Source organism: Stegodyphus dumicola, chromosome X1 (genome assembly GCF_044657685.1).
Source record: "Stegodyphus dumicola isolate Sdum_Otavi_A_Nest chromosome X1, ASM4465768v1".
Lineage (NCBI taxonomy): Eukaryota > Metazoa > Arthropoda > Arachnida > Araneae > Eresidae > Stegodyphus > Stegodyphus dumicola.
The window spans coordinates 28,786,514-28,814,329 of NC_140780.1; the positions used below are offsets into that span (position 1 = coordinate 28,786,514).

The window sequence follows — 27,816 nt, forward strand, 5'->3', positions numbered from 1 at the left end:
CATGGCAAACATCAATTCTTATCCTATATGTGAAGAGAAATCAATAGGAAGCAATAGGTAAAATCACAAGGTACATGAAACACATTATTGCACACTTGGTGTTACACTTTACTGTGGACTGCAGTAGACTGCAACAGACCATCAGAACAGAGTGTGCTATTTACACCAACCCACCAGATAAGGAATTTTCTGATATGCCAGAAACAAGAATTGTCAAACTCAATACTGGGATCAAGCTGGGAATAGGGATGCTCAACAAGGCCTCTTTACAGATGATAGTAATAGTCTCATTAGTAATTCTAAGTACCAGAGAGGGGAAACGAGCAGTCACCCTTCAACATCTTTGAAAGGCACATTAGGCAGATGAGTATGAGGTGGCTTAATGCATTTTACAAAACTTGACATCTACTACTCACTGATGACCACTACAGTATCTAAATTCTTTTTTCTCATGAGCATCTTTTCTGAGAAATTAAGGACCTCCAGTTTCTCTTCAAAACCAATAATTCTTATATCTCATAATATCAACATAAGCAACTATCATTGAACTGTTTGAGGATGAATACATTCACATTGGCTAGTGTGGTCTCTGAACATAAATGTTATCAAAGATGTGCATGATGCCTGGTTGTTACATAACCAACCACCACCAATGATTCTGCAGCTGTGATCCATGCTACAAATGGGATGGGCTACTACACCCCAAGAAACTGTCAATGACCATAAAGTGCATATCCTGCACTGCCATTAGGGGTAATCATAGTCCTTACCTTCTTGTCTGCTTCCTGCGACATGGACATTTTGTGTTTTCTGCCTTGCTCTGTTCAGAACTCTCGCTTGAATTAATGCTTTTCTTTTATAATTCAGAATTTTTTCTTACAAGGAAAAGTATGGGCTTGCCGATGACAACTGCCACAATACCTGTTCAGGGGTGATGAAACATGCAAACATAAAAATTGCAAAGTGTAACATTTTGAAACCATCTGCAACACAGAACAGAATGTATAAACTATTGCATGCAACTGCAATTGCCACCAACCAGCAAACACACTGCACCTGTCAATTACAATGTCATTGTGTGAAAAAGAACATTCCCAGCAGGTGGCATGCATTTTATTGATTATTGCCTAAATGGTATGGTATAGGGCACAAGAATAATCAACCAATAATAAATTTGTGAAGCAATAAGTATGATTAGTCAAATGGCTTGCTTTTTTTGTCTTGTGATGCAAACAATATTAGTGATGAGGTGATACTGATGTACCCAACAAATGATGCAGTTCTAAATTTAATTGACAAGCATTTTATATAAGAGTTATCTACTCTGATGGAGCTACAAAAATTTTTAGCAACTGCTGCTGGAGAATACAAGAACAGCAATAAAAATGTCACTGCTTTTCAGATGGGTGGTACAGTAGAACACAAAATAGTAAAATATTTGCCAGATTTAGTTTTAAATTTAGTACTAGCATTTAAAAAAAAGCACGCTAAAAAAGCACCTACTTCAAATGTCTATCAAGCATCCATTTTCTTACCTCAAACACTTCTTTCATTCCAGACATAAACTTTACTGTGCGTAACATATGCAATTCCTACTCACCGACATTATCTTACTCATGCATGATGCATGCATGAACTTTGTTCTTTCACCTCATTACCATGCTATGGTGTGACATGCATATGACATCAGAAATTCTGAGATGGGATATGTGATCTAGGTTGAAAACAGATTGCCTCATACCTCAATGACAATGCACTTTCCATCTATGGCTGCAAATACTGCAGGCATATGCACAATTTTATAAACTCCATTCTGGAGGTTGTAGGCAATTGTAAAGCACCACATTCTGTGCCTACTGCTTTGTTTGCCTGCTTGATTATTCCAAAAGGTTTTGTGATGACTGCTGTCAGAAGTCTGACATCTTTCTTTGTTAATGTCCATTCATCTTTCCAATATTCTTACATCTTCAGGATGCCATGATATTGAAAATTAAAATATAAATATAAATTTGAAATACTGCTGCACAACACTGCATAAGAAAAACCTATCCTGTCCTAAATTTGTGCCTAACAGTGTACTTGTTTGTCTATTACAATAAAAAGCAAAACATATAAGATAAGCAATGCACACAATTCTTTACTGAAATATTCTATAATTATGAATATAAAAGATAGGATGAAAATAAACCTAATGAAAGACAGAAAAATATTTTCACTCTATTACAGATAAAAAAACAATATAAACATGAGAACTTTTTCATTAATTTTAGCTTTTCTGTGTTCACATTCTTACAAAACTGGAATTCGTATTTAAAACTGGACATCAGTAATATATCAAGAACTGAATAATGAATGTGAATGATACAACAAAGTTAATTTAAATAACTGAACAAATTAAAGGGCGGAATAAAATTTGGTTTAAATAAATATTCTTACTCCCTTCAGGTGTTACAAAGTCAATGGAGTCAGACGGTGGGCCATTATATACATCATTAAAAGCACAAACTCGTACAATATTCCGCGAATATGGCCTGAAAATATTGACTAGGGCTTCTGTCACATTATGAGGAACTGAAACTTCTCTCAAATGCTCTTCTGTTTCATCTGCAGTCCACGTTTGAATCTATATAAATAAATGATAATAATAATAAACACAATTGAAACAAGAATTCATGCTTCAAAACTGTTCTGCAAATAATTCTTAGAAGTAGGTTCTTTAAAAAATCCTTTCAAAAATCAGGGTTGCCACATAAAGAGCAAAATGAAATTCCCTGACTTTTCCAGGTTTTCCAGGTGTGTTTTGAAAAAATTCCAGTCTATCCGCATAGTGGCATTGGCTGCGCGGAGAGGTAAATTAATTATAGAACCACTTGAAAACACAAAAATTTGCCAATTGCATATGACTTATTATATATATATATAACCCTGAAAGCATTACTATTATAGCTATAATAGGCGTTGTTTTCTCCACTGAAGAATGAGATTAGAATCTGCCCAATCTGGATTAAAAAATGAGTTTTTTTGCAGACATTTTGCAGCTAAACGAAAGAAAAAAATCTGTTTAATGATATTTTTAAATAAATTCAGGTATTTTATATTTATTTAGCAGCATACATAAGCAAAAATATGTGCATTAAATTTCGTGATAGTATGTCATCATATTGCTAGATTTAGTTTCAGAATTATGCCAGCAAAATTTGCCTGAAATTTAAAAGTATTAACTAATAATAAATAAATTTAGAGAAAAGAAGAACATTAAATGATTTAAATAACATTAAAATGAAGTTAATTACTTATATTAAACGTTAGATTAGATGGCTGATTACTATTTTTTAATTTTACTGCAAAATGAAAAATAAGGCATTTATTAAAATGAAAAAAAAAAAAAAAAAAGTTTAAAAGATTTTGTGGTAAAATCCTAGTCTTCGCTATGGCCTTGGTACAATTTTAAAAACTGCCGCCAACACCTGTAGAGTCATTAGGTTCATTGGAAGCAGAAAAGATGGAAAATATGCAACTGCCTTCGCCGGGAATCGAACCTCTGGAATACCGGCCCAGCGTGCTACCATTACACCATGAAGGCTCGCTAGGAAAGTGGGAGAATACTTTATATACTCCCCTTTTTAAAGGGCGACTAGGGTTTTTAGGGGACCTAGTCGCCAAATCCTGGGTGTGGAGAATAATCATCCACAACCCTTTTTTAGTTCGGGCACCACTTGTAGAGTCATTAGGTTAATTAGAAGCAGAAAAGATGAAAAATATGCAACCGCCTTCACCGGGAATCAAACCACGGACCTCTGGAATACCGGCCCAGCGTGCTACCATTACACCATGAGACACGCTAGGAAAGTGGGAGAAATACCTTATGCACCAAAATGACCGGTTTACTGCCCAACACCTTTTTAAACAGAGAGAGAGATAACTGTTACTGCTTATCATAATGCCGCCAAATCGCAATGTGTACCATACGTGGAGGTTAGAATAAAAAAATATGTATTGTTAAGATAAAAAACTTCTCTGCAATAGGAATGGCTCTGTCCCAACGTAGAGTTAAATAGCTGCGTATGCGCTAAATCCCTGTCGCCGAAGCTCGCGAAGTTCGAAGGTCAAGTTTATCGGGAGCACATAAAACAAATATTGATTTAAATTTCGCTAAACTTTAAAGGAAAAGAAAATATTTTTTGCGTCAGTAAATTAATTAATAGATTAGCTATTTTGAGCAAAAAACTACAAAAATACGAGTATAAATTATTGCGAAAGTCAAAGAACATTTCTTCTTAACATACGATCCACAATTTCCTGTACACATCGCAGAGGGAGAAATTCTCGCCGTCAGGTTCCATTGCCTAATTCCTTGGTGAGTTTTTCCCTCTGCTTTCTAGCGGCACTATAGCAAACTGATTTACATAGACATTCTTACATTTGAATAAAGCACATGGGGGCTATTCTAGCCTCCATGATATGGTATATTAGGATTAAAATGATTTTGTTGTATATGAGAATGGGAAGGTATTTTCTTTAGTTCAACATAACCTGCACATGCAAGTCTTAGGATTCTCGAGGTTACTGGAAACCAAACTTGATGGAAACTTGCTTTGCCTTTCTAAAAGACAATCTGATTGGAGCTGCGAAAAATGGCTCGAATGACACTCATCCAATACATAATTCACTAATAAAGTCATAGCTTCCAACATTGGCACAAAACTTGCTTTTGGGGGGATCGCCGTATGACATTCCCTGACTTCTCCGGTCAATTTTCGAATTCCCTGACTTTTTCCGGTTTACCAGGTAGCGTGGCAACCCTGAAAAATGCATATTTATAAAATTTAAAGGGGTTACATGTTAATAAAAATACCTTGTATCCTCTAAAATGTCCAAACAATGAATCTGGCGACACTGGATTCCACATAAAGACAGCTGATTTGGCATCTCGAATACGTACTAGGCGGAAGTTTAAAGGAGCTTCTTTCGGAACTGCAGTGAAAAAACACCGATTAAGTTTAAAAAAATTAAATTAAAAATATGCTGCACCAGTTCTTTCAAATTTTTGTACATCCCTTCTCAATTTTTAAAATGATAACTTATTATCACCTTATAAAATCAAAATTTCTCTGAAGAAAAATGAGAGAAAGAAGATTCTTGAAACATAAAGCAATAAAGAAGTTTTATATAAACACACACAGCATTATAAATAAATAACATGACAATTTCTTTTAAATACACCATGGAAGTCGGTCTGATATTTATACACAAAAAAAAACAACCTTCCTACGAATGCTAATGTGCCACAGATAGCAAAGAAAAATTTGTAGTCGGTTTCTGATATGGCTATAGGAGCAGTTTTCACAGTTTTTTGGTGGGGGCAATGAGAAGCACTTTTAATTCTGCAAAAGCATGAAATCACAACAATTTTAATTCTGCAAAAGCATGAAATCACAATAACAGCATAGCAAATGACTGAGGATACACACTTGTTTTTGGTCCAGAGATAGTTGTGCACAAATTCACTGATACGGAAATAAAGGGTGGTCCAAAATTATTGAACGCATTTCATGTTTAAAAAAGAAAAGAACAGAATGAGGTACGTGTTTTATTTTTTCTTGGGAAGACAATTTAAAATAGTACACAACAAAATTTTACCCATTAAATAATTTCCACGTGAGCTCTACTAGTGGCATGCAATTCAAACGCGAAATGTGCTCAATAATTTTGGACCAACCTGTACATCATCATGAAGCACTTAGAACAATGATTTCTAGCTTAATGACGTTAACTGCAGAGTTAAGTATCATCCATTTTGCTAACTAAGAAAGGATTTCAACAAAATGCAATGTTATAGCCACCATTCTTGAAATCTTAAAAACCAGAAGGATTCTGCAAGAAACCTGCGAGAAACCAGAAGAGTTTCATCTTGTGCAGCAATACCATTTCACAGGAAGTCAAAATAAGTTATAATGTTATATAATTCAGTTATAATGCATAAATTATGTAATTCGACTATTTGCAATACAATTCTGATGTAAAATATATTAGTATTTATTTAGTAGCTAGTCTAAATTTTATTTATTTTTTGCTGATTTAAAATTTTCTTATACTTTTATATGGCGAAAATCGTACTTAGTGACAAAAAGCTTTGTTTATCAAAGTATTTTTAAATACGATAAAAATAAGATGAATAATTAATGTACATAGTATTTTGTAAGGATAAACTTGGTAATGTATAATACATTGAAATAAATAAAGCTAAATATGAATACAAGATCATTAAACATCTCTTGAATCTTGATATAAAAATCTACAAATGTCTATAGCAGATTCAAACAATCCATATTAAATGACATTTAATTAAAAAATTAAAAAATATCAATAAAATGTAATAAAAAATATACAATTCCGATTTAGTAACAAAAATTATCCAGAAAATCACTAGAGGTATGAGAATACAAGTTGCCTAATTTAATTTTCTTTATTGCTGGGAAACATTTTCTTTAATAAGGCATGAAAATTAAAACCTGGGAGATTTTGTGATCTACCAAGAGATATGCAATGAAAAACCAGGATATGCAATGTATACATTTGATTCATCAACTTTACAGCAATTTTAAAAAATCTCATTATTCCTTTTTCATGCACACACATATATATATATACAGATTCTTCACAACTGCATACATATGTATATACATGTCTATGTGTGTGCACATATATACACACATACATATGTATACCAGTTGTGAGAAAACTCATAATGCAATTTTGTAGAGATGACACTAGAATCTTCTGAATGTACTGGATTTATTTTGCATCTGTTGTTAATACATCATTTGACAGCTGACAGTTTATTAAGAGTTATTCTTTTTTGGATATACTTCAATAGAGTTTCTCATTGAAAACTGCTATGGTATTTCAAGTAACTTCAAGAAATGACTTTTGGTTGCCCAGTTCGATCCAAAACCTAATTAACTATTTATACGAATGCAGAAAGCTTAAATACAGAAAGTTTTTAGAGTTTCAATTAAGAACTATCGTGAATGAAAAAAACTGCATGCATATACAGACAGACAAACATCATTGTATAAGCAGTAAAAACATATTGTGGGAATTCTATTTTGTGCTTATTCACTGAAAACTCACAACTCAAATTTTGGATTGAAACTATCACCTCCTTTACTTATGTAAATAGGTTGGTGGGAGATGAAAATAGCGAGTGCTCTTTTTCCATTTAGCAGAGCTGCTAAGTTCATGGGTTAGAAATATGTTGTCAATTTGTCCCACAGATAGTAGCACTTGTCAAACTCATAATGTAATTATAGCTCGTAAATGAACATGCACTATCTATATGAACCAAAATCATGTGGTAGAGCAGACAGTGATGTAGTAAAGGAAGGCTGGTGGGCCCACAAAATTTGTAAATAAAAGTATATTTTTGCAAAGCAGCATTCCTTATTCACCTAATGCAACGCACTGCACAGGGTATGCGCAGACCTGTAATAGTTCTTTCATATATCGTGGCAGTGATTGTCACACATACACATTTATTGGGCTCAAAGTCTAGCTAGAGTAAGCAAGTCTTTATGGGCTTAAGTAAAGTACCATTTCCAATAATCCAATTTTACCCAAATCAATACTTTTTATAAACTTAGAAAGCTAAATACAGAAAATGGGAGTTTTGGGAGGTACTTATATAAGTTATTTTGTTCACAGTAACTTATACACAGACATCATTCTAAAATAATAAAAATGTGTTGCGAGACCCTAAATTCCTGCTTATTCACCAAAAACTCACTATCAAATTTTTGGACAGAAAACGTATCTATATATACACACTGGCAGGAGGTTAAAAAATATTATGTGATTTGGTTAGTTTTGGGTATATAACAACAGGTTCAAAGACAACTTTTACATATTTTGAATTTTTTACATATTTTGTTTTACTTCCATAGCAAGAAGAATTCATGAAATATCACATAAAATTAAAGTCGATAACGCTCTACAAGAATGTTTACATGGCCCATAAAATTCAATCATCATTTTAATCTTTTCCGCCTCACATTTCTTCAAGTTTTTGCTGATAGACATAGCTATAAATTAGAAAGTATGAAACTTTCTGAAAGACAGTAAAAGTTAACTAAAAAAAAAATGGACAAAATATTATGGATTACGTGGACATTGTTGACAAGTACCGGAGAAGCTCTGAACTAATGACGTAGGTGCTATGTTTGGCATTTGTAAAATAAATAAACATATCATGGATTGATCTTTCTTCTTTATATCAATATATGCAAAATATAGAAAAATACATCCCAACTTTCCCACAACACAATGCAATTACTGACAAATGACTGCAAATATGACAGCATAATGTAGTTATAATTAAATTATGCATACTTTACAACAGCTTGTAGCTCCATCTAACATTACTTTGCACTAGGTGAGAAAGTGGAACAGAAGATGCAGGGAGGGTGATGGTTCAAAATTTTACCAACAGGGGATCACACTGCTGGCTGAATGCAAGAGTGACACAACTAAAAAATTCTGGAACATTACTTCTTGCCATAAATGTGTCTGAAATTATGCAAATATTTTAACCTTCTCCACAGTAAATTCACACACTGAAAGTATTCCTGCTGTCATCCAGACTACAATCTCAAAAAGTGGCATGATGGTTAGTTTTATGAAGACAAAGGGTTAAATCCAAAAAAATATTGCGACCAATAAATTAAGAAAATAACAAAGAGTGTTTGAGAATTAAAGATTTTGATTGAGAGTTTAATTAAAATTCTCAACATGGCAATTACAGGACTTGAATAATGAAATTCTACAACTGAATAGAAAATTACTTCTATCCATAAAACTACTGAGAATGTATTAGCACAAAAAACTTAACAACTTACAGTGAAAGAAGAGTTTAATAAAACAAATATTGAACTTTCTTTATAAATTTTGATTCTCAGAAAGTTGTAATGCAGAATTATTACTTTTGCTGAAGAGCAAAAAAAATGATCCCAGGCAATGCCTGGCCAGGGATTTGAACTCGGAACCTTTTGACTGCTCAGCAGACATGTTTTTAATTGCACCACAAAAGCACACAGTAAGGTGAGAGAAAAATGCCCTACAATCAATGTATCATTTTTTTCTAAACAACTATTTCACATTTTTAATTTTATCATTTCTTCATGTCATCTTACTAGATTAAATGCAGATGATCAAAAATTCAGAATTGTGGAAGTCCCAACAGTTCCGGATCTAGGAATGTAGTGTATTTCAATGACTGATTTTTAGAATTAGCGCATGATGGTAGGCAAAGCAATTAGATCTCTCTTTCTCTCGATATATTGCGTTGGTAGGTGTCATTATTATATGCGTCTACAAAAAAAGGGGGGAAGTGTTTTTATTAAATTTAAAAAAATTGGAAGTTTTATAATTAAATCACATTTTTTTATTTTCTTTTCTATTAACTTATTAAACAGTTACCATGCACTGAAGATTTTCAACTAAAACCTCTAATTAGATAATATTACACATAAAACAAAATTTTCCATATAAATTAATATAGTAATTAATAATTAGAGATAATATGAAATTTATTGAGTCACCTGAAAAGTTCTATGGCTCTTTCATAAATACAAATGAAGAACTACAAAAATATATGAAAAATTTCATTCAGTCACATTACCACTATTTTGTTAACATGATGTTATGAATTTTTCTGGCAGGTAAAACAGTTCTTTCTTAACCAAATCATTAGATGCACTCATATAGAAGTCATTGATGTGCTGTTTGACAGTCTCCAAAGAGTTGAACTGACAGAGGCTGTTCAGGGGATTTTGAAGTGACAAGATGAAATAAACATCCAACTGGGCTAGGTCTGCTGAACATGGGGTATAACACTAAACATCCCAGCTATATTCAACAAGCCTTTGTCTCATATGCATTGAAATGTGAAGCTAAGCATTGTCATGATCAAAGGCAACATGTCGGTGATATGTCATCTAAGGGATTCTGCCTTAGATTTCTGTTTGTAAAACTGCCATTTGGTAACATTATTTTTTCAAATTTATAGTCTGATTTGGTGGCAACAATTCATAACAAACAGTCCCCATATAGTATCACCATGCATAAAGCATTACATTTTTGAGATGCAGCTCCCATCTCCATGTTACTAAAGGAATTTCATTTGGCTTAACTAATGACCTATTTCTTGTTACAATGCCTATAGTACTCATTTCGTATAATGAGCCATTTCAAAACAGCAGCTACCTTATTTTGTTTTAGCACACTATCAGATGCTGAAATTCTAGCAAGCATATTCTGTTCTGCTACAGCACTGGGTACACATTAATCATAGGCTTAAATCCCAATCTTCTTCAAATGACCATGTAATGCACTTTTGAGACTGTCTAGTAGTTTTTGAGCAGTAAAATATGAATATTCAAAGATAGCTTTTTGTAACAGATCCCTGTTTACAGAGGATGGTTGTCCAGAGTATGCATGTTCTTCAAGGCTGAAATTTCTGCACTTTAAACTTTTCAAACAACCTTCAAACTGTGCCATTAAAAACAGCATAAATTTTACAGCAGTAGCCTTTTTTTAAAAAAATAAAAGAGCATAATATGATGAAAATGAAATTTAGGATTCATTATTTTCAGCAATGAACTGAACAAATATTATGGCAGAATATGTTTATAAACCAAATCCCTAAGTAACGCAAGCAGGGACTGTATTTACATATCTGCTTCATACAAGGTCACTCCTTATCAGAAATAATGAGAAAAAAGCATGCCTTACTTTGAAGAATTTAAGAACTTTTCAGGTGACCCAATACATTCTTTTTTAATTAATTGATAGCATAAAAACAATAAAATATACTTTTGCCAGTTTCCTGGCATTAGTAAGTTGCAAAGTAACTTAATAAAACAATCAGGATAAATATAACCATAGGAATGGCACTTATATCAGCAGCCTACATAACTTGCTCAAAACCCTTTATCAAATTATGCCTGCATTACCACACCACCACTTGCATTCAGAGCTTTTAATAAAAGAAAAGTTTTGCTGCCTTCTCAACCATTACGAGTTTTTCAATTTGTTGCATACAATTTCAAAAGTAGAAAACTTTTACTGACTGCTAGCTTTTGCTGTGTTTACAGTTTCAGTGTGAACTCCAGTTATTTATACCTTAAGCATTCTTTTAAGAAGAGCTATTGATTTCCACCACTAAGAGCAGCTGCTGACTAAAATGACACATTTTCAAAAAACCTTCTGCAGCTCAATATAATGCTGAACAAAATAGCAGCTACACATTTTCTTTTATTGATTCCAATGTCTTACTTTTCACTTGGCAGTAAGGCTTATATTTTTGCGATAAATTATATGCTTAAAAGTGAATTTACAAAAATGCTTCGTTATATTATAATTTTAAAATTCTATGCATGCTTTATCAAGGTTTTTATACTGTATTCAAGGTCTTTCCAAACTTTAATAACTTGAACAATGCTGCAATTATGCTTCTGGATTTTATCTATAGTGATTCAAATTAGTTTCTAATAAAACAAGCAAAGTTCTGTATTTCATCTGACCATCCTAAACTTTCGACTAATTGTCAAGTCTTGTCTACTGCACCTTGATTCTCTTCTGCAATTAGCATTAAAAATCTGCCAGTACTTTACACAGATTTCAAGGGAATAGAGTATTCAGTTCCAATGTATATTAAATGGCATATTAAACCAGTACTTTTAAACCTTCATGCACATATCTGCAGATCAGAAGCACGAAGTACTAATAATATGAAAATGTGTGCCTTTAAAATTCAAGTTACTTCTTTTCTACTTGCATACAATAGCAAAAAGCACAATATGCTGCAAATAAAACCTAAGATACAACTTCAAATAAGCATTAAAGGATTTAAAGTATAAGTAAAACACCGCACACACACATACACTTCAAAATGAAAATTGTCACAAGTAAAATAAAAGGTATGACTAATAGCTTTACATAATGCATCTTAATTACTCCATCCCATGCAAACAAGGAATAAATTATTACAATTAATTACAGCATTTTTTAATATCTGCTTGTAATGGATATATTTTACGAGTTTTCTAAAAGCCTCAGGGATCCTAACTCAAATACAAAAATCACAATTTTCCTCTCTGAAAACAAATTTGACAAAATACCTGCTCACATTGACTATCTCAGCACTCATTATATACATAAACACATACCCAAGCTCAGTGGAGATCCAGACAGCCAACACTTTTTAGCGTATTAACATATTTTCTTTCCTATCCTTACAAACTGAAACTAACTATCCTGTGTGTAAACATATAACTTTTGCCAGAGATTAATTAATGAAACAAAATTTTCTTCAAAATAAGGTAAAACTTTGCTTTAAGAACTGGAACTCAAATTATACATTTCAATATTTCCATAAAATAGAGCTCATAAAAATTCAGCAAATAAAACAAATCATAAAAATTTAACAAATCAAATAAATCAAATAAATTGCAAACAGATAGTCCTTTCTGAATGCAGTTATATCATAGAAAAGACTAAATAACATTGCAAAACTTGCCATCTTCTCCAGAATAACCAATGACTTCAGAAGCTGGAACGGAAGCTTGACCACGACGATTGTGAGCCTCTACTTTAATTCGATACCTCTTGAATGTCGGTTGATAATTAATAACCAATTGATTTTTTCTCCAGTCTGTTAGCTTTTCATGTTTCCATACAGATCGAGGATCATCATCTCTTTTCCAAAATACCTTGTAGAAAAACTCTGGTGCATTATGCTCTATCAGAGGCATTGGCTAAAAGTAATACCTTATTTTCAAATATTTCATATGAAATACAATGTATTTATAATATTTTAACAAAAGACAGTTCTAAGAAAGTAAGTAAGTTAAAAGGAATTAAAAAGGAACCATATAAGAAATATTAAGCATAAAATGTTTGCAACTGACATACATCAAACTTTATAGGCCCGAGCTGCTTTTAGGTTGCTTGGCTAATCAACATAAAGCACCAAAGAGTTTAAATAGTTAAACTAAGATTGACTGCTTATCATGACATCCTGCCGACACAATATACAGTGACACTGCAAAGACCTTATTTTACTCTAACCAATTATATTTAGTTTGACTTTCCTCTTCCTCCTGCTTCGTTTCCTGTCGGAATGTAAATTTTAATGACGTAGAATGCAAAATCTAAGTGTGTTCAAAAGCAGTATCAAAGCTGAGGTTTCAAGAGTTGAGGAGCAGTAGCAGAATTAGTTTTGAGTTTATGCTGCCTGTTTGAAATAGCTCTCTAGTTGGTGTCAGTTACCCTTTTCAGATTATATTCATATTCTAGGCTCGGCTTTGCTGTGTGCACCTGATTTAGTGGTTTAGATAAATAAGGAACCAGTCGTTTTGCCATCCTAATTTATAGTAATTTTACATTTTTTATTTTATGTTCAATTTATTAACCACAAGTGGTGGTGAATTATGAGCACCGAGTGAGTGCAGCTTGTTATGTTAGTTCAAATAAAAAGGTTATTTAGACCTTCTTCTGTAGTATCTGTTCTTCAAGACAGCGCAAATTCGCTATGCAGTCTTTTCACATAGAACCTACTGTGATTACACCCGAAAAGAACACAGACTCCATAACTGGTGCCTGAAACAGTTTAGAACCATGGAAAACTCTACGGTTATAGCCTAACACCATCCACTTCCATAGCATCTGTGATTCAAGCTAACCCTACAGAAGGATTTGGCTATATATAGTTGACACCATCAGAGCTTCAAAGAGGCACCAATGCCTATTTCATGGAAAAGGTTCAGCAGCAGCATTTATGGATCAGCTAGATGATCACTTCATCTTGTAGTTGGTGGTAAAATCCGAAAGTCCCAATTTCAACTTACGGAAAGTTCATGCAGACTAATAAAAACTTAATATTACAAAATATCCAGTAAATTCACTACCAATTCAGTTGTGAAGTTGAACCTCTACCTGATTATTATCTTTATTTTGATGTAATTTAGTAAATCGCCATTGGCAACAGTTGAGTTTTTACATCTATGTTTTCGAGTTTGTTCTATTATTTACTCTCGTTTTAAGCAATGAGAAAAATTACTTTTTGAGATGTTTTTCATGAGTATTTAAAAACTGATGAGTAATATTTTATGCCATTTATATTCTGAGTATTGCTTTGAGGTGTCAAAGCTAAAACTAACACTTAATTAGACTTGTAAATAGAATTGTAATATTAAACTGTTTGTGTTGTGACGAGATGTCTTTCATTGGATAATTGATTGCATACTCATTTTCCATCATAATTCTTCTGATATCGAAGGTAAAACGGGATATCTGGCGTCCAAGAGACAGGACTACGGCTGCATTTTTAAGAGTGAGTGAAAAAAATATTTTATATTTTCTTTTATTCTTTGTGCATTATGGGTATTGTTTTGAAAGATAGAAAGCAACTTAGGAGGTTGTTTACTCGAGCATGTAATACTTTTGATGAGGAAGAAATCAAATTAAATTGTGCTGATAAAATTAATAAATTAAAGCTAATTGAAGAGAAAGCTTTATTAATGATTGCACGTGAAGAGAAATACAAACATTTGTTGTATTCTGAAAATACTTCCAATACCGAAATAGAGAAAGCGGTAGATGAGTCAGAAATGTATATTGATCGATAGAGATCTTTAAAACAGAAGCTAGAAACATTAGTGAGTAAACAATTATCTTCTAAAAATGAAAATTTGAACATTGTTTCGCAGCAGAACACTTTATTACGTTACGCAAAAATAAAATTACCTACTTTTGACGGTAGTGTAAGAAATTGGCTATACTTTTGGGGTCAGTTTAAAAAAATTGATGAGGACATTAATATCGATTTTCACGATAAATTTTCGTATTTATCTCAAGCAATGGAAAAAGGCAGTCCTGCTGCAGAATTAATTAAGAGCTATCCCCCAGGGGGTAATAGTTATGAAAAAGCTTTAAAACAGCTGAAAATGCATTTTGGCAGAGAGGAACTATTGATTCAGGTATATGTCAGAGACTTATTAGTATTAGTTCTTCAAAAACAGAACACTTCTAAAAATTCATTAAGAAAATTGTTCGATCAACTTGAGAGTAAACTGCGATCACTTGAATTATTAGGTGTTACTAAGGAAAAATATCCTGCAATGCTTTTTCCACTAGTTGAATCATCATTACCCGAAGAAACTCTTGTTGCTTGGCAGCACTATAGATCTGCTCATCGTAGAATTCAAGAAATGAATTTAGATGATTCAGACGAAAGTAAAACTATAATTGAGAAGTGATTTAGAATGCATTTTAGAATTTTTACAAGCCGAAGTTGAAGCTGAAGAACGCATTTTTTTTTTAGCCTCTCAAAGTTTCAACACATTGAAACCAAAACCAGAAGTAAAACATAATCTTTCCTATGAGAACAAGGTAATAGAGAACAAATGTAAAAGTAGAAAGTTTTCAAATATAACTAGTGCAACAGACCTTCTAACTTCATCTCAAGTATCAAAACAGTGCATATTCTGTTCTAATTCACATTTTTCTGGAGACTGTCTAAAAGTAAAAAAAAATACCTTTAAGACAGAGGGAGTCACTGGTTCAACAATTTCACAAGTGTTTTTTATGTTTGAAATCTGGACATTCAGTCAAGGATTGTAACTTGAAAGCTGGTTGCTTGTGTTGTGGTAAAAAAACACCATATTCTTCTGTGTAGAAAGATGCACCAAATAACTATGTCAAAAAACGAAGAATCACTTGAAGTTGAAAAGAAAACTGAGATTAGTGCTGAAGTGGATCAAGCTCTTTCAAATTTATCTTCTACTCCTGACGTAATGCTTCAAACATTCAAAGTTATAATTAGAAGTAATGGGGAAAAACGCATCGCAAGAGCTATTATCGATACTGCTTCACAGCGATCATATTTATTAAGAAGTACAGCTAAAGAAAGGAACTATGAACCTCAGAGTTGTCAATATTTACAACACTCTTTATTTGGAGGGAAGGACTCAGGGATATGCAAGCATGATGTATACACTTTATATTTATCGAGTGTGCATGGGAATTATAATTGCAACTTTTAAATAAATAAGAGCGTAGTTTCTTCTGTAACTAAATGTTTAGTTTCTGCATGCTTGGTTACCAAGAGAGACTGGCATTACAGATATTTTTCCCAATACAAAAGGATAGTTAATCCAATTGCCTGGATCCTAAGATTCACCTCCAATTGTCGAACTGAAAAAACAGTGAGAAAGCATGGAAACCTTGATTCTGATGAAATTTTTGAGGATGAGAAGTTATTGATCAAAATGGTTCAAGAAGATTGTTTTGTGAATGAAAAGGATGAGAAATTACGAACTTTAGGAGTATTCAAGGATCAAAGTGGAATCCTCAGACTAAAAACTAAACTTACCTTTCGTTCTTAGTCAACAAATTATTCGTAAGTTCTTAGTCAACAAATTATTCGTAAGTCAGTGCCACCTACTGTCAACAAGCTTCGTCTGAAAGAGTTAGCAGCCTGTAATATAAATATTGTGGATGATTGTCAAAATCCTATTGAGATTCTTATTGGGGCTGATGTAGCTGGAAAACTCATGACAGGCGGTCGTCGTGAGTTGCCTTGTGGTCTCGTAGCTATTGAGACCAAATTTAGATGGTCAGTTATGGGACGAATGCTGAATACTTCGAAAAGTGAGTTTTCATCATCGTTCTTAGTTACATCCTTGTTATCTACTGTGGAGACCATAACAGATCTATGGACTTTGGACACACTTGGGATCACTGACCCATCAGTCAAGAAAAACCAGACTGAACTACAAGAAGCTGCTTAGTTACATTTTCTAAATACAGTTCGTATAGTCGATGATCGTTTCGAGGTTGATTTGCCCTGGTTGGAATATCATCCACCACTAACAGACTATTTTGACTTAGCCGAGAGAAGACTGAACAAAACTGTTAAACATCTTAAAATCGAGTCCAATTATGAAGCTTATGGAGATGTTTTCAAGGAATGGCTAGAAGAGGGAGTAATTGAAGAGGCTGATAAAAATTATCAAGGGCAAGTTCTTTACCTTCCTCATGGAGATGTTATCAAAAAGAATAGCACTACAAAACTCTGACCGGTATTTGATGCTTCGGCCAAAGTAAAGGGATTTCCTAGTCTTAATGACTGCTTAGAAAAAGATCTAATAGAACAGCTTCTGAGTATTTTAACACGCTTTCGAAAAGAAAAGATTGGTGTTATTGCTGATATACGAAGAGCCTTTCTCCAAATAAGTGTTTCACCTACCAATAGAGACTTTTTGTGGTTCTTATGGCTTGATAGTGATCGTCAACTGAAAGTGTACAGGCACTGCCGTGTAGTTTTTGATGTAGCAAGTAGCCCTTTTCTTCTAAACTCTACTATTCAGCTTCACCTGCAAACTGTTTTAGAGAAAATAGAAACCGGTGAATCTTATATACGAAAGGTGTCATTAAAAAACTTATGCATAGTTTTTATGTTGACAATTGTGTCAGTTGTGTTAAAAATGAAGAACTCAATCATTTTATTAGTGTATCAACTGAGGTAACGGCTGAGAGAAAATTTGAGCTTAGAAGGTGGGAGTTCAATGATATTAATGCTGATGCTTCTGCTGATACAAATGTGCTCGATTTAACATGGAATAAAAAATTTGATACTCTAAGAATAAATACTGGTAGTATAAAAGAGTTATGTTTTGAAAAAGTTACTAAGCGCTTAATCTTATCTACAGCTCATAGATTGTTTGATCCTCTTGGTATGTGCTGTCCTGTTATCCTCATCCCTAAGTTATTGCTTCAATAAACTTGGAAGCAGAAGATAACATGGGATGAAGAAGTTGATACCTGTACGAGAACTACATTTTTAACATGGTTGAAAGATATTGACTATCTGGAAAGGATCCATTTTCCAAGATATTTTGGTTCAAGGAGTACGAGTGAAAATACTTCAGTACATAATTTCTGTGATGCCAGTAAGCATGCTTATGCCGTGGCTGCTTTCATTCGTATAAAAACTTTTGATTCTACTAAAGTACAACTGATACAAGCTAAGAGTAGAGTTACACCAACTGGAAAAGAAGAAACTACTATCGCGAGATTGGAATTACTTGCAGCTACTATAGCATCTCGCCTTTCGTCCTCAATTTTGTCCGAGATACAGAGTGAAGAAGTTTACTTCTGGACTGATTCTTCTACTGTTTTAGCCTGGATAACGAGAAAAGAAGCCTGGAGTGTATTTGTCCAGAATAGGGTGAAGGAAATAAGAAGACTAACAAATAAAGATTCTTGGAGACATATTCCTGGTTGCACGAATCCAGCTGATCTTCCGAGTAGAGGTTGTTCATCTCTCTCCTTATTGAAATCTCAGTGGTGGTTAGGTCCAAGTTGGCTTTACTTGCCTGAAGAAGATTGGCCTAAAGGTGACTTAAATTTAGATGAGACTGAGATTGTTAGAGAGAAGAAAAAGAGCATAGTTTCTTCTGTAACTAAATGTTTAGTTTCTGCATGCTTGGTTACCAAGAGAGACTGGTATTACAGATATTTTTCCCAATACAAAAGGATAGTTAATCCAATTGCCTGGATCCTAAGATTCACCTCCAATTGTTGAACTGAAAAAACAGTGAGAAAGCATGGAAACCTTGATTCTGATGAAATTTTTGAGGCTGAGAAGTTATTGATAAAAATGGTTCAAGAAGATTGTTTTGTGAATGAAAAGGATGAGAAATTAAGAACTTTAGGAGTATTCAAGGATCAAAGTGGAATCCTCAGACTAAAAACTAAACTTACCTTTCGTGAGGATACAGAAGACTTTAAAACACCAACTATTCTTCCATCCAATCATGAGGTTGTCAAGAGACTAATGCGATACTATCATGAGAAAAATGCACATGCTGGTACTCAAATTTTAACAAATATTCTACGAGAAAGATTTTGGATTCTGAATGCTCGTAAAACTGTGAGATCTATCATCAATCAATGCACCGTGTGTAGAAGATTTTCTGCAAAGAACCTAGAAACTTGTACTGGGGCTCCTCCAGAAGATAGATTACGAGAAGCAGCTGTATTTGAAATCTGTGGAGTAATTGAAGAGGCTGATAAAAATTATCAAGGGCCAGTTCTTTACCTTCCTCATGGAGATGTTATCAAAAAGAATAGCACTACAAAACTCTGACCGGTATTTGATGCTTCGGCCAAAGTAAAGGGATTTCCTAGTCTTAATGACTGCTTAGAAAAAGGTCTAATAGAACAGCTTCTGAGTATTTTAACACGCTTTCGAAAAGAAAAGATTGGTGTTATTGCTGATATACGAATCTTGCGGGATTGATCTTGCGGGACCAGTAATCCTGAAAGGCAACAAGAAATCTTGGATTTGTTTATTCACCTGCGCCATTTATAGGGCAGTCCATTTAGAGTTGGTTGAATCGATGTCTACTGAGAGTTTTCTACTAGCTCTTAGAAGATTTATAGCTCGTAGAGGACGGAGCAGAATCATATACTGTGACAACGGAACCAATTTTGTTGGTGCTTCAAATGTACTTCAAGACTTAAACTGGAAGCAAATCACTGAAGACACATCTATAACACCAATTCAGTGGAAGTTCAACCCACCAACTACCTCCTGGTGGGGAGGCTGGTGGGAGAGATTGATACGAATTCTTAAGAAATTGCTGAGGCGAGTATTAGGAAGAGCTTTGCTAACTTCTGAAGAAATGAACACGACTCTCTGTGACTGTGAAGCAGTAATTAATTGCCATCCATTGACATATGTAACTGAAAGTGATGCTACTTTAATGCCTTTAAGTCCATCTCTATTTCTGCAAGATAATCAAATAAGTGGTGTTCCAGATCTTGATGACATTGGACATAAAAGTCTTAATAAGCGAGTCAAATATAGAGAAAACTTGCAAAAGGATTTGAGAAACAGGTTTAGGTCTGAATATTTAGGAGCACTTATTCAAAAAGCAGGAAACAAAAAATCTGTGAAAGTGAATATTGGTGATATTGTATTGATAGGAAGTGATAACACCAAGCGAATCAATTATCCATTAGGTAAAATAATTCAGATTCTTCCAGGAAAAGATGGAACTACAAGACTTGTCAAGCTTAAAACAGCTAATGGACACTTGCTAAGACCAATTCAAAGATTGTATCCACTTGAAGTTTCCAACAATAATCCCATTATTGAGAAATTTTCAACCACGAAGGCGAGAGGTGAAACCTGTGCTAATTCTTCCTTTGATAACGATTGTGGACTTGAACCTCAGATTCAAAAGACTAGAGCATGTCGTACAATCAAAGTACCTAAGAGACTGGGCTTATGAACTACTTATAATTTTCTTTTTGTAACTTATAAAATATTCACAATTTTCTTTTGTAAGTTAAATTTTTGAGGTAAAAATATTAACTTAGTTGGGAGAATGTGAAGCTGAACCTCTACCTCATTATCTTTATTTTGATATAATTTAGTAAATCGCGATTGGCAACAATTGAGTTTTTACATCTATGTTTTCGAGTTTGTTCTATTGTTTACTTTTGTTTTAAGTAATGAGAAAAATGACTTTTTGAGATGTTTTTCATGAGTATTTAAAAACTGATGAGTAATATGTTATGCCATTTATGTTCTGAGTATTGCTTTGAGGTGTCAAAGCTAAAACTAACACTTAATTAGACTTGTAAATAGAATTGTAATATTAAACTTTGTGTTGTGACAAGATGTCTTTCATTGGATAATTGATTGTATACTCATTTTCCATCATAATTCTCCTGATATCGAAGGTAAAACGGGATATCAGTTCTCTGGGGACAAGCCTTGAGTTGTTATAAAGGCATCAGCAACTTCCTACTTGGATAACCAAGGTCACCAACATACATGTATCAAAACTGCAGAACTGCCCTCCTAAAAAAGCCTTTCCAGTTGTAAAGAATCATGTGCAGTTTAGAAGCTAAACTGTATAGCCGGTACCAAATGAGTGGGGAAGATCTCACAAACTTTATTCTACAGAACATTCAAGTGGTTAATTTATTGTATGGTAGAAAACCTGACAACGAAGTAATTGAAATCATCTTGCCAAGATTATTACCACTGGCACAAGGTTTTATAGAAATAAGAAACCTACTGACCTTAAGAACTATATGAGCTGGCCACAAAGAACAAAAGCCGCTGCATTTCCAATAATGCATGCAACACAAGAGTACAGTATGCGCAAGAGTACAGAAATTTCTGCATGCCTAAGCCAGATACACGATGGCAGCTCAAACTCAATTGCAAGAAAGATTTTTTGCCAAAGAGAAATGATCAGTAAAAAGGAGATAAACAGCAGAAGGAAGAAACAAAACCACAGCAGTTAAACTTCTGATAGGTGCTCCAAAGAAGGGAGGTCAGTGGCTCTGGGAAAAGTAAAATTCCTCCCAAATACATTTGAATACAGTGGTGGTAAAAAATTTAGAGTTACCAGAAATAAAAATTCTTTTAAACAACATGCCGGCAATCGCATTAATTTACAAGAGAGGACAGAGTAGTTTTTTTTGGGGGGGAGAATGTTTTAGACAAAATTTCTGATGCTATAGGGTTATACAACACCAAAGGCACGGCAGTGATTGCAGCCCAGGTGATACGGTGTGCTTGTATTGAAAAACTGCCATGCACAGGTAAGTTCATTTTTTTATAGTTAAAAATTTGCAAGCTGTTATTTTAGGTATGGATTTCTCTAAGTCAGCAGAAGTAACAATAAATTTTCAAGAGTCTACCATTACAGTAGACATGGCAAGGGAAAAAATCTATAGAAGTAAAACCTCCAGGTCTCTGGAGTTAAATGATCTGAAAATGGATGAAAAACATAAAATTGAACAATTGGCAAGTAAATTTGCAGATCTATTTAGAAACCAACCTGGTCTTACACATGTGGTAAACCATGCAGTCGACATAGAAGATAATTTACCCTATACGGCTAAGTCCTACAACAAATAAAGTCAAAGAGGCAATTATAGACGAGCATGTAGCGGAAAAATAAAAAAAAAATATTGTTCCTTTTAGTAATCTGTTTGCAAGCCCAGTCACGTTACGTTGTAAAAAGAATAATTCCCCCCCCCCCTACGGAAAGTTCATGCAGACTAATAAAAACTAAACAATATTACAAAATATCCAGTAAATCCACTACCAATCATAGAGGAGATAATTAGACAAAAAGTCCATCAGGTATATGACAATGCTAGATCTTACATCTGGCTATTTTCAAATCTATAAACTGGAGGATATTAATAAGATGGTGCTTATCCCAAAAATCTCACGTTTATGCATTTTTATGTATGTCATTTGGTTTATGCGGTGCCTTTGCTACTTTTCAACAAGCCATGGATATTATTCTTTGGATAGTTTTCGTAAAATCCACTTTTATCTATTTAGATGATATTATTGTTACCAGCAATATGATAGATGAGCATATCAAACATCTGATGGAAGACTTTACACATTTACAAGATGCTGGTTTAAAAGTGAATCCTAAGAAGTGTAAATTCATGGCAGAGGAACTGAAATATATTAGGGATATAAAACTTCCGCTAAAGGTATCAAAACCAAAGATTTGAAGATTATCACTATTAAAAACTACCCTCCACCAAATGCTGTAAACAACTTGTTTCATTTCTCAGAATGTGCTCATATTACAGGTCCTTAATTAAAAATTTTGCACATATAGCTGAGGTTCTATTATCACTAAAAAGAAATAAAAGAAAAATGCTGTTGGTCGGCAGAAGCCCATATGGTATTTGAACAGTTAAAAGCAGCTTTAATTTCAGCACCAGTGCTAAAGGTCTCCGAACCAAAAGGTCGGCTTGAAATATTTGCAGATTCATCAGAATTTGCCGTAGGAGCTGTCTTGTCTCAAGCGGGGCAGCCAGTGGCCTTCTTCAGTAAGACAACCCTACCCAGAGGAATTATATGACTACAGAAAGTGAAACAGTAGTTATCTTACTGGCTGTTCAAAAATTCAGAAAATGACTTCAGGAAGATACCTGTAATAGTTTACACTGACCATGATCCTAGTCTTAGGCTGCAGGTAAACACTTGTCACCTCGATTCAATAAGATGGCATACTTGCCAACCCATGACACTCAAAAATCAGGAGATTTTTCACAATGTTAAAAAGACTTTAAATGATAAAAATATAGTTTTTAATAATGAATTAACTTTAAATAGTAACTAATTCTTAAATGCAAGCAACACAAAAATACCTTACACATAAAAAACATTTTTATTACTTGCATCGTTTAAGGGAGGGAAAAAATCAGTTTTCGTACAAATGTTATAAACAGTGGCAGATTTTGCTTTCTTTAAGAAACTTCATAATTTTGTTCACAGCAATTGCCACATAGGCCTGCTTTCGCTAATAAAAGTTTTTCTAATGTGTAATTGTTACCGTGAAAGACCGAAACTGGACAATGTCGACTTTCACCGGAGAATATCAACATTCACCAAATACGTCGGTGAAAGACCGAATATTTCACTACATTCTTGTATATTCGGACCCTCACCGGTGTATGTCGACAATCACAGATATGCTCTGGTGAAAGATGAAAAGAGAGGTTATAAAGTGCAATAATAGTTTAAGTTGCTGCAATAAATTTGATTTGAATCACATAATTTAGTAAGTTTTTTATTACCGTTATTTTATTTTCTCATTTAGAACATACTGTATAATTAAGTAGGTTTTTAACTTCGATTTTTGTGGTTTTGTCTTAACTTCGATTCGATGTTTTTAACTTTCTCATTTTGAATGTATTGTGTGTTTTAGGTTCTTATGTTCTTAAGTTCTTATTTGAAGTCCCAAGTGTGTTTATTCGCGACTGAATTACGGAGAAGAAAATATAATATTGTTATATGTTCAATATTCACCATTAGTACATGGTGAATGTCGACATTGACTGGTGTAAGTCAGAAATAAGAGTCTTTGGAAAATATTTCGGACATACACCAAGAGACTATGTGAATGTTGACATTCACCAGTGAAAGTCAACATTCTCCAGATTTCGGTGTTTCACCGTAACATCATCACTAATCTTAGATCTAAATTTAGTCCTCATTTTCGCAACAACACCGAGAATCCTCTCACACTCTGCATTACTATGGGGAACTGTCAACATGGCCAACACAATTCTAGACAGTTCACTATATTTTAAAATTCCATCAGCACCTTTCAGTTTTCCAATTAAACTCCACTAGGTGTCAATAGCTGATTTTATAACTTCATCCAAGTTTTCTAATTGTAAACTGCTGTTATGCAGCTGTTGGAACTGTTTCAATTTTTCCTTCCTTTTAGAACTCCTTTCAAGATAATAATAAATATCAACAATGTGTTCATCCACATTTATTGATAAAGAAGCTGCCTCTTTTCAGCTGCTAAATTTAAGAGGTGACAGGTGCACCTAATAATCTGAATTTTCCTTTCTTAAGATGCCTGCAACATCAGTCTTCCAAGCCTACCAATACTGGTGCATTATCGGCACCAAGTGCTAAGCAATTATCCAGAGGGCCTGCATTTTCTTTTAAAGTTTTAATAATTAGCTGTGCTATATTAAAGCCTGTCAAATGTCCATCTAAAATGGGAACATATCATACATAAGTAAACTGCACTCAATTTCTGAAGACCCTTGATCAAAAAAAAAAAAGAAAAAAGAAAAGAAACAACAATTGGATACAGTTTTGAATTGGTATTATTGCTTCCATCCGTAGAGAAGCAGAACGGAGCTGTTTTAATGCAATCAATAACTGAAGATTTATTTTTTGAACCCATTTCTTTAACAATTGCACCTGTTTTGATTCTTGCACCTTGAGTATTTCTTAGCGATTTCACTATCGGGAAACTTTTTTCTAAATAAAGCTGCAGGGTGATCCGTTCAGTGGCAGGTTGTGCTCCAGTAAAAAGGCAGAGAACAGACATTCTGCATTAATAACTTTTTGGTCCTTTGTTTCCAAAGAAAAATTCAATTTTTCGTTTTTTTCAAAACAACTCATGTTGTCCTTGTGCTTTTGTGTATGCACTTGTTTGAGAACATCCGCTCTTCCACCATGCGAAATCGAAAAATCGCAACGACAGGCGGTACACATCGCAAATTTATTACATTTCCTTGAGGAAATAATGGAAGGAAAGTCTACTGTGTGCGATTTTTGAAACGTACACGAGTATTTCACCTTTCTCGCAGATGTAACAAAAGATGATAATTTCTAAAACTATTTCCCTAAGGCACGTGTACTCACACAACTCAGGACAAAATGAACGAAATAACTAAAGAACGTCCAAATAACTTGCTTTCTCCTCATTGGCTAATATGTGCCAGCTGACACGCAGTGGAGCTCGATGCCCATTGGAGAACTGGAGAATGATGTTTCTGGATACGTATAATGATCTCACTCACAAAGCAGAAGCTATCTGATTCGCAAGGTTTTGTTTTAGATATAATGTAGAGAAAATTCAATTACTTTCAAACGTCCAAAAGCCTTTTTTTTTTTTTTTTTTTTTTTTTTTTTTTTAATTCATATAACAAAGTATTAAGCCAAGTTGCATAAAAATCGTGAGAAATTTTAAGAATAAGAAAATGTCGGCAGAAATATATTGTAAATCGGGTTGGCGGGAGAGTGGTCGAAAAGCAGGAGTCTCCTGCCTAAATCGGGACAATTGGCAACTCTGAGATGGGCAATGCAGCTGCAGGAATATAATTTAGTATTGAAACATTTACCTGGTAAAGACAATGTTGCCGTGGATGCTCTTTCTCACATTAATTTAGATGAACAGGGGAATCAAGTTAAATGCCCAATGTTGACTTCAAGAATTTTAGAGTCTCGAGACACTGTGATTGCTGAACTAAAAATGGATCCAGAATTTAAAAATATTTATGCATATCCAGATAACTTTTTAGGATCCAGATAACTTTGAGAATCCAGATTTAACAGCCATTAGAAATAGACCCGCTCATTATGAAATCATCAATAATATCTTATTTTTCTGAAAAGCTACTAATGAAAATAATAAGCTAAGAGCCGTCATCCCAACGAGTTTGAGACTTAGTATCTTGCAAGAATTACAAGATGCACGAATTTCCGCTCATCTCAGTAACAGAAAAGCAGTCAAACGTGTACAAGAGGGGTTATTCCTTCCAAAATTGCAAGAAATTATTAAAGAATATATCAGTTCCTGCCATATGTGCCAAATAGTTAATGATGTTAATTATCAGCCAGCCAGATACCTAAATAGCATTAAGGCTCCATTGCCCGGGGTCGATAGCTTAGGGCTTTATTATCCAAAAAGCGAAAAGAGTAAACTTTGTTACTTACTTGTAACTGTTGATCATTTTAGCAAATGGGTAGAAATAATTCCCCTGAAAAGATCTTCCACCAAAATAGTCACATATTCTTTTTTAAATAAATTTATTTTAAAATATCGTGCATCATTTAAAATCATATCAGATAGTTCATTAGTCAGATATTCAATGATCTATATACAGAGCTTGGCATACGCCACTTGAAAATGGTCCCTTATTCACCACAATCTAATACTGCAGAAAGAGTCAATTGCAGTACCTTTAAAATTATTCACAGTTAAGTGAAAAACTATAACAGAGGTTGAGATGATTCGGTCGATCAGTCCATGTTTGCATTATACACACTGATCCACGATATGACTGGAAAAATCCCTGCAAGATTATTTTTAAGAAGAAAAATAATGACACCCCTTGACAGACTATTTTTCATGTGAAAGCATGCTCTGGAATTTCATATGTCAGATACAAAAATATTAGTGGATGAGGCCATTAAATCTTCTGACATAGCAAGAAGTAAACAAAAATTGTATTACGATAAAAGGCAGCAGGAAGAAAATTTTAAGGTAAGGGGGAAAGTGAAAATTGAAACACAACACATCCTGTGCTCCCAAAGGAAAAGTTGCAAAATTTTGCCCTTAACTTGAGAGGCCTTTTATAATCGAAAATATTCAAGAGATCAAGGTAATTCTTAAAAATTCCAATGGTGAACTCTCTAAAACCAATATCGATCAAATTAAAAAATATTACTATTGTTGTGATATGACTTAGACTTAGTGCAGAGTTCTAGTAATGCTGATGGAAATAAAGTTCCGAGCCAAGAACAGCCAGCTGCAGCTCAGACACAATTACCAGATGTGGCTTCGAAGAGGAAAGCCAAGCAGCATCAGAGGCACAAGACCAACACGGAAAAAAGAGGAAAAAGGAGGAAGTTAAGGGGCCAGGGAAAGGAGCTAGAGGAAAGAAAAAGGCAGCAGAACAGTTTGCAAACAACAAGAATACCACCAACGTCTAGCAGAAAGGAAGCTCCTACACTCCACAAAACAACCTCAGCAACCAGAGTACCATCAGCGGTTGGAAGAGAAGCCACAACATTCAGTGAAAGAGCTAGGACAACAAGGTTACTGCCAGCAGTCAGGGTAAGGAATGAACTACAGCTGACAAAAGACACAGGGTAGCGGCAGAGGCTGGACAATGGGGAAGAAGCAGCCAAATGGATGGTATTCCACAGCAGACAATGAAGGACATGCCCCAAAGGTAGAAAAGACCACCTCCAGAGGATATCTTCTCTAGGAAGTTGAGAAAGATAGAGGAGAGTGCCATGAAAAGAAGATGTAACCCCTACCTGTCGAGCAACGAAAGGCAATACGTCAGCAGGTACCAACCACACATACCCCACTTGGCAACAATTTGTGAATAATTGAATGAGTGACTATGCCAATTTGAAAAGACAAGTAACTTTTGATTTCA

At 34.1% G+C, this 27,816-nt stretch overlaps 1 protein-coding gene across 1 annotated transcript in view; it reads right to left on the reverse strand.

Annotated features, from left to right (window-relative positions):
* The window catches only part of LOC118198717 (neuroglian-like), a 207,712-nt gene that overhangs the window by 49,844 nt on the left and 130,052 nt on the right, over positions 1–27,816 (reverse strand). The window contains exons 15-17 of the mRNA XM_085807673.1: positions 12,575–12,812; positions 4,856–4,974; positions 2,437–2,623 (exon numbers count right to left, since the gene is read on the reverse strand). Coding sequence (XP_085663799.1) covers positions 2,437–2,623; positions 4,856–4,974; positions 12,575–12,812 — 544 coding nt within the window. The remainder of the gene's footprint in view (positions 1–2,436; positions 2,624–4,855; positions 4,975–12,574; positions 12,813–27,816) is intronic.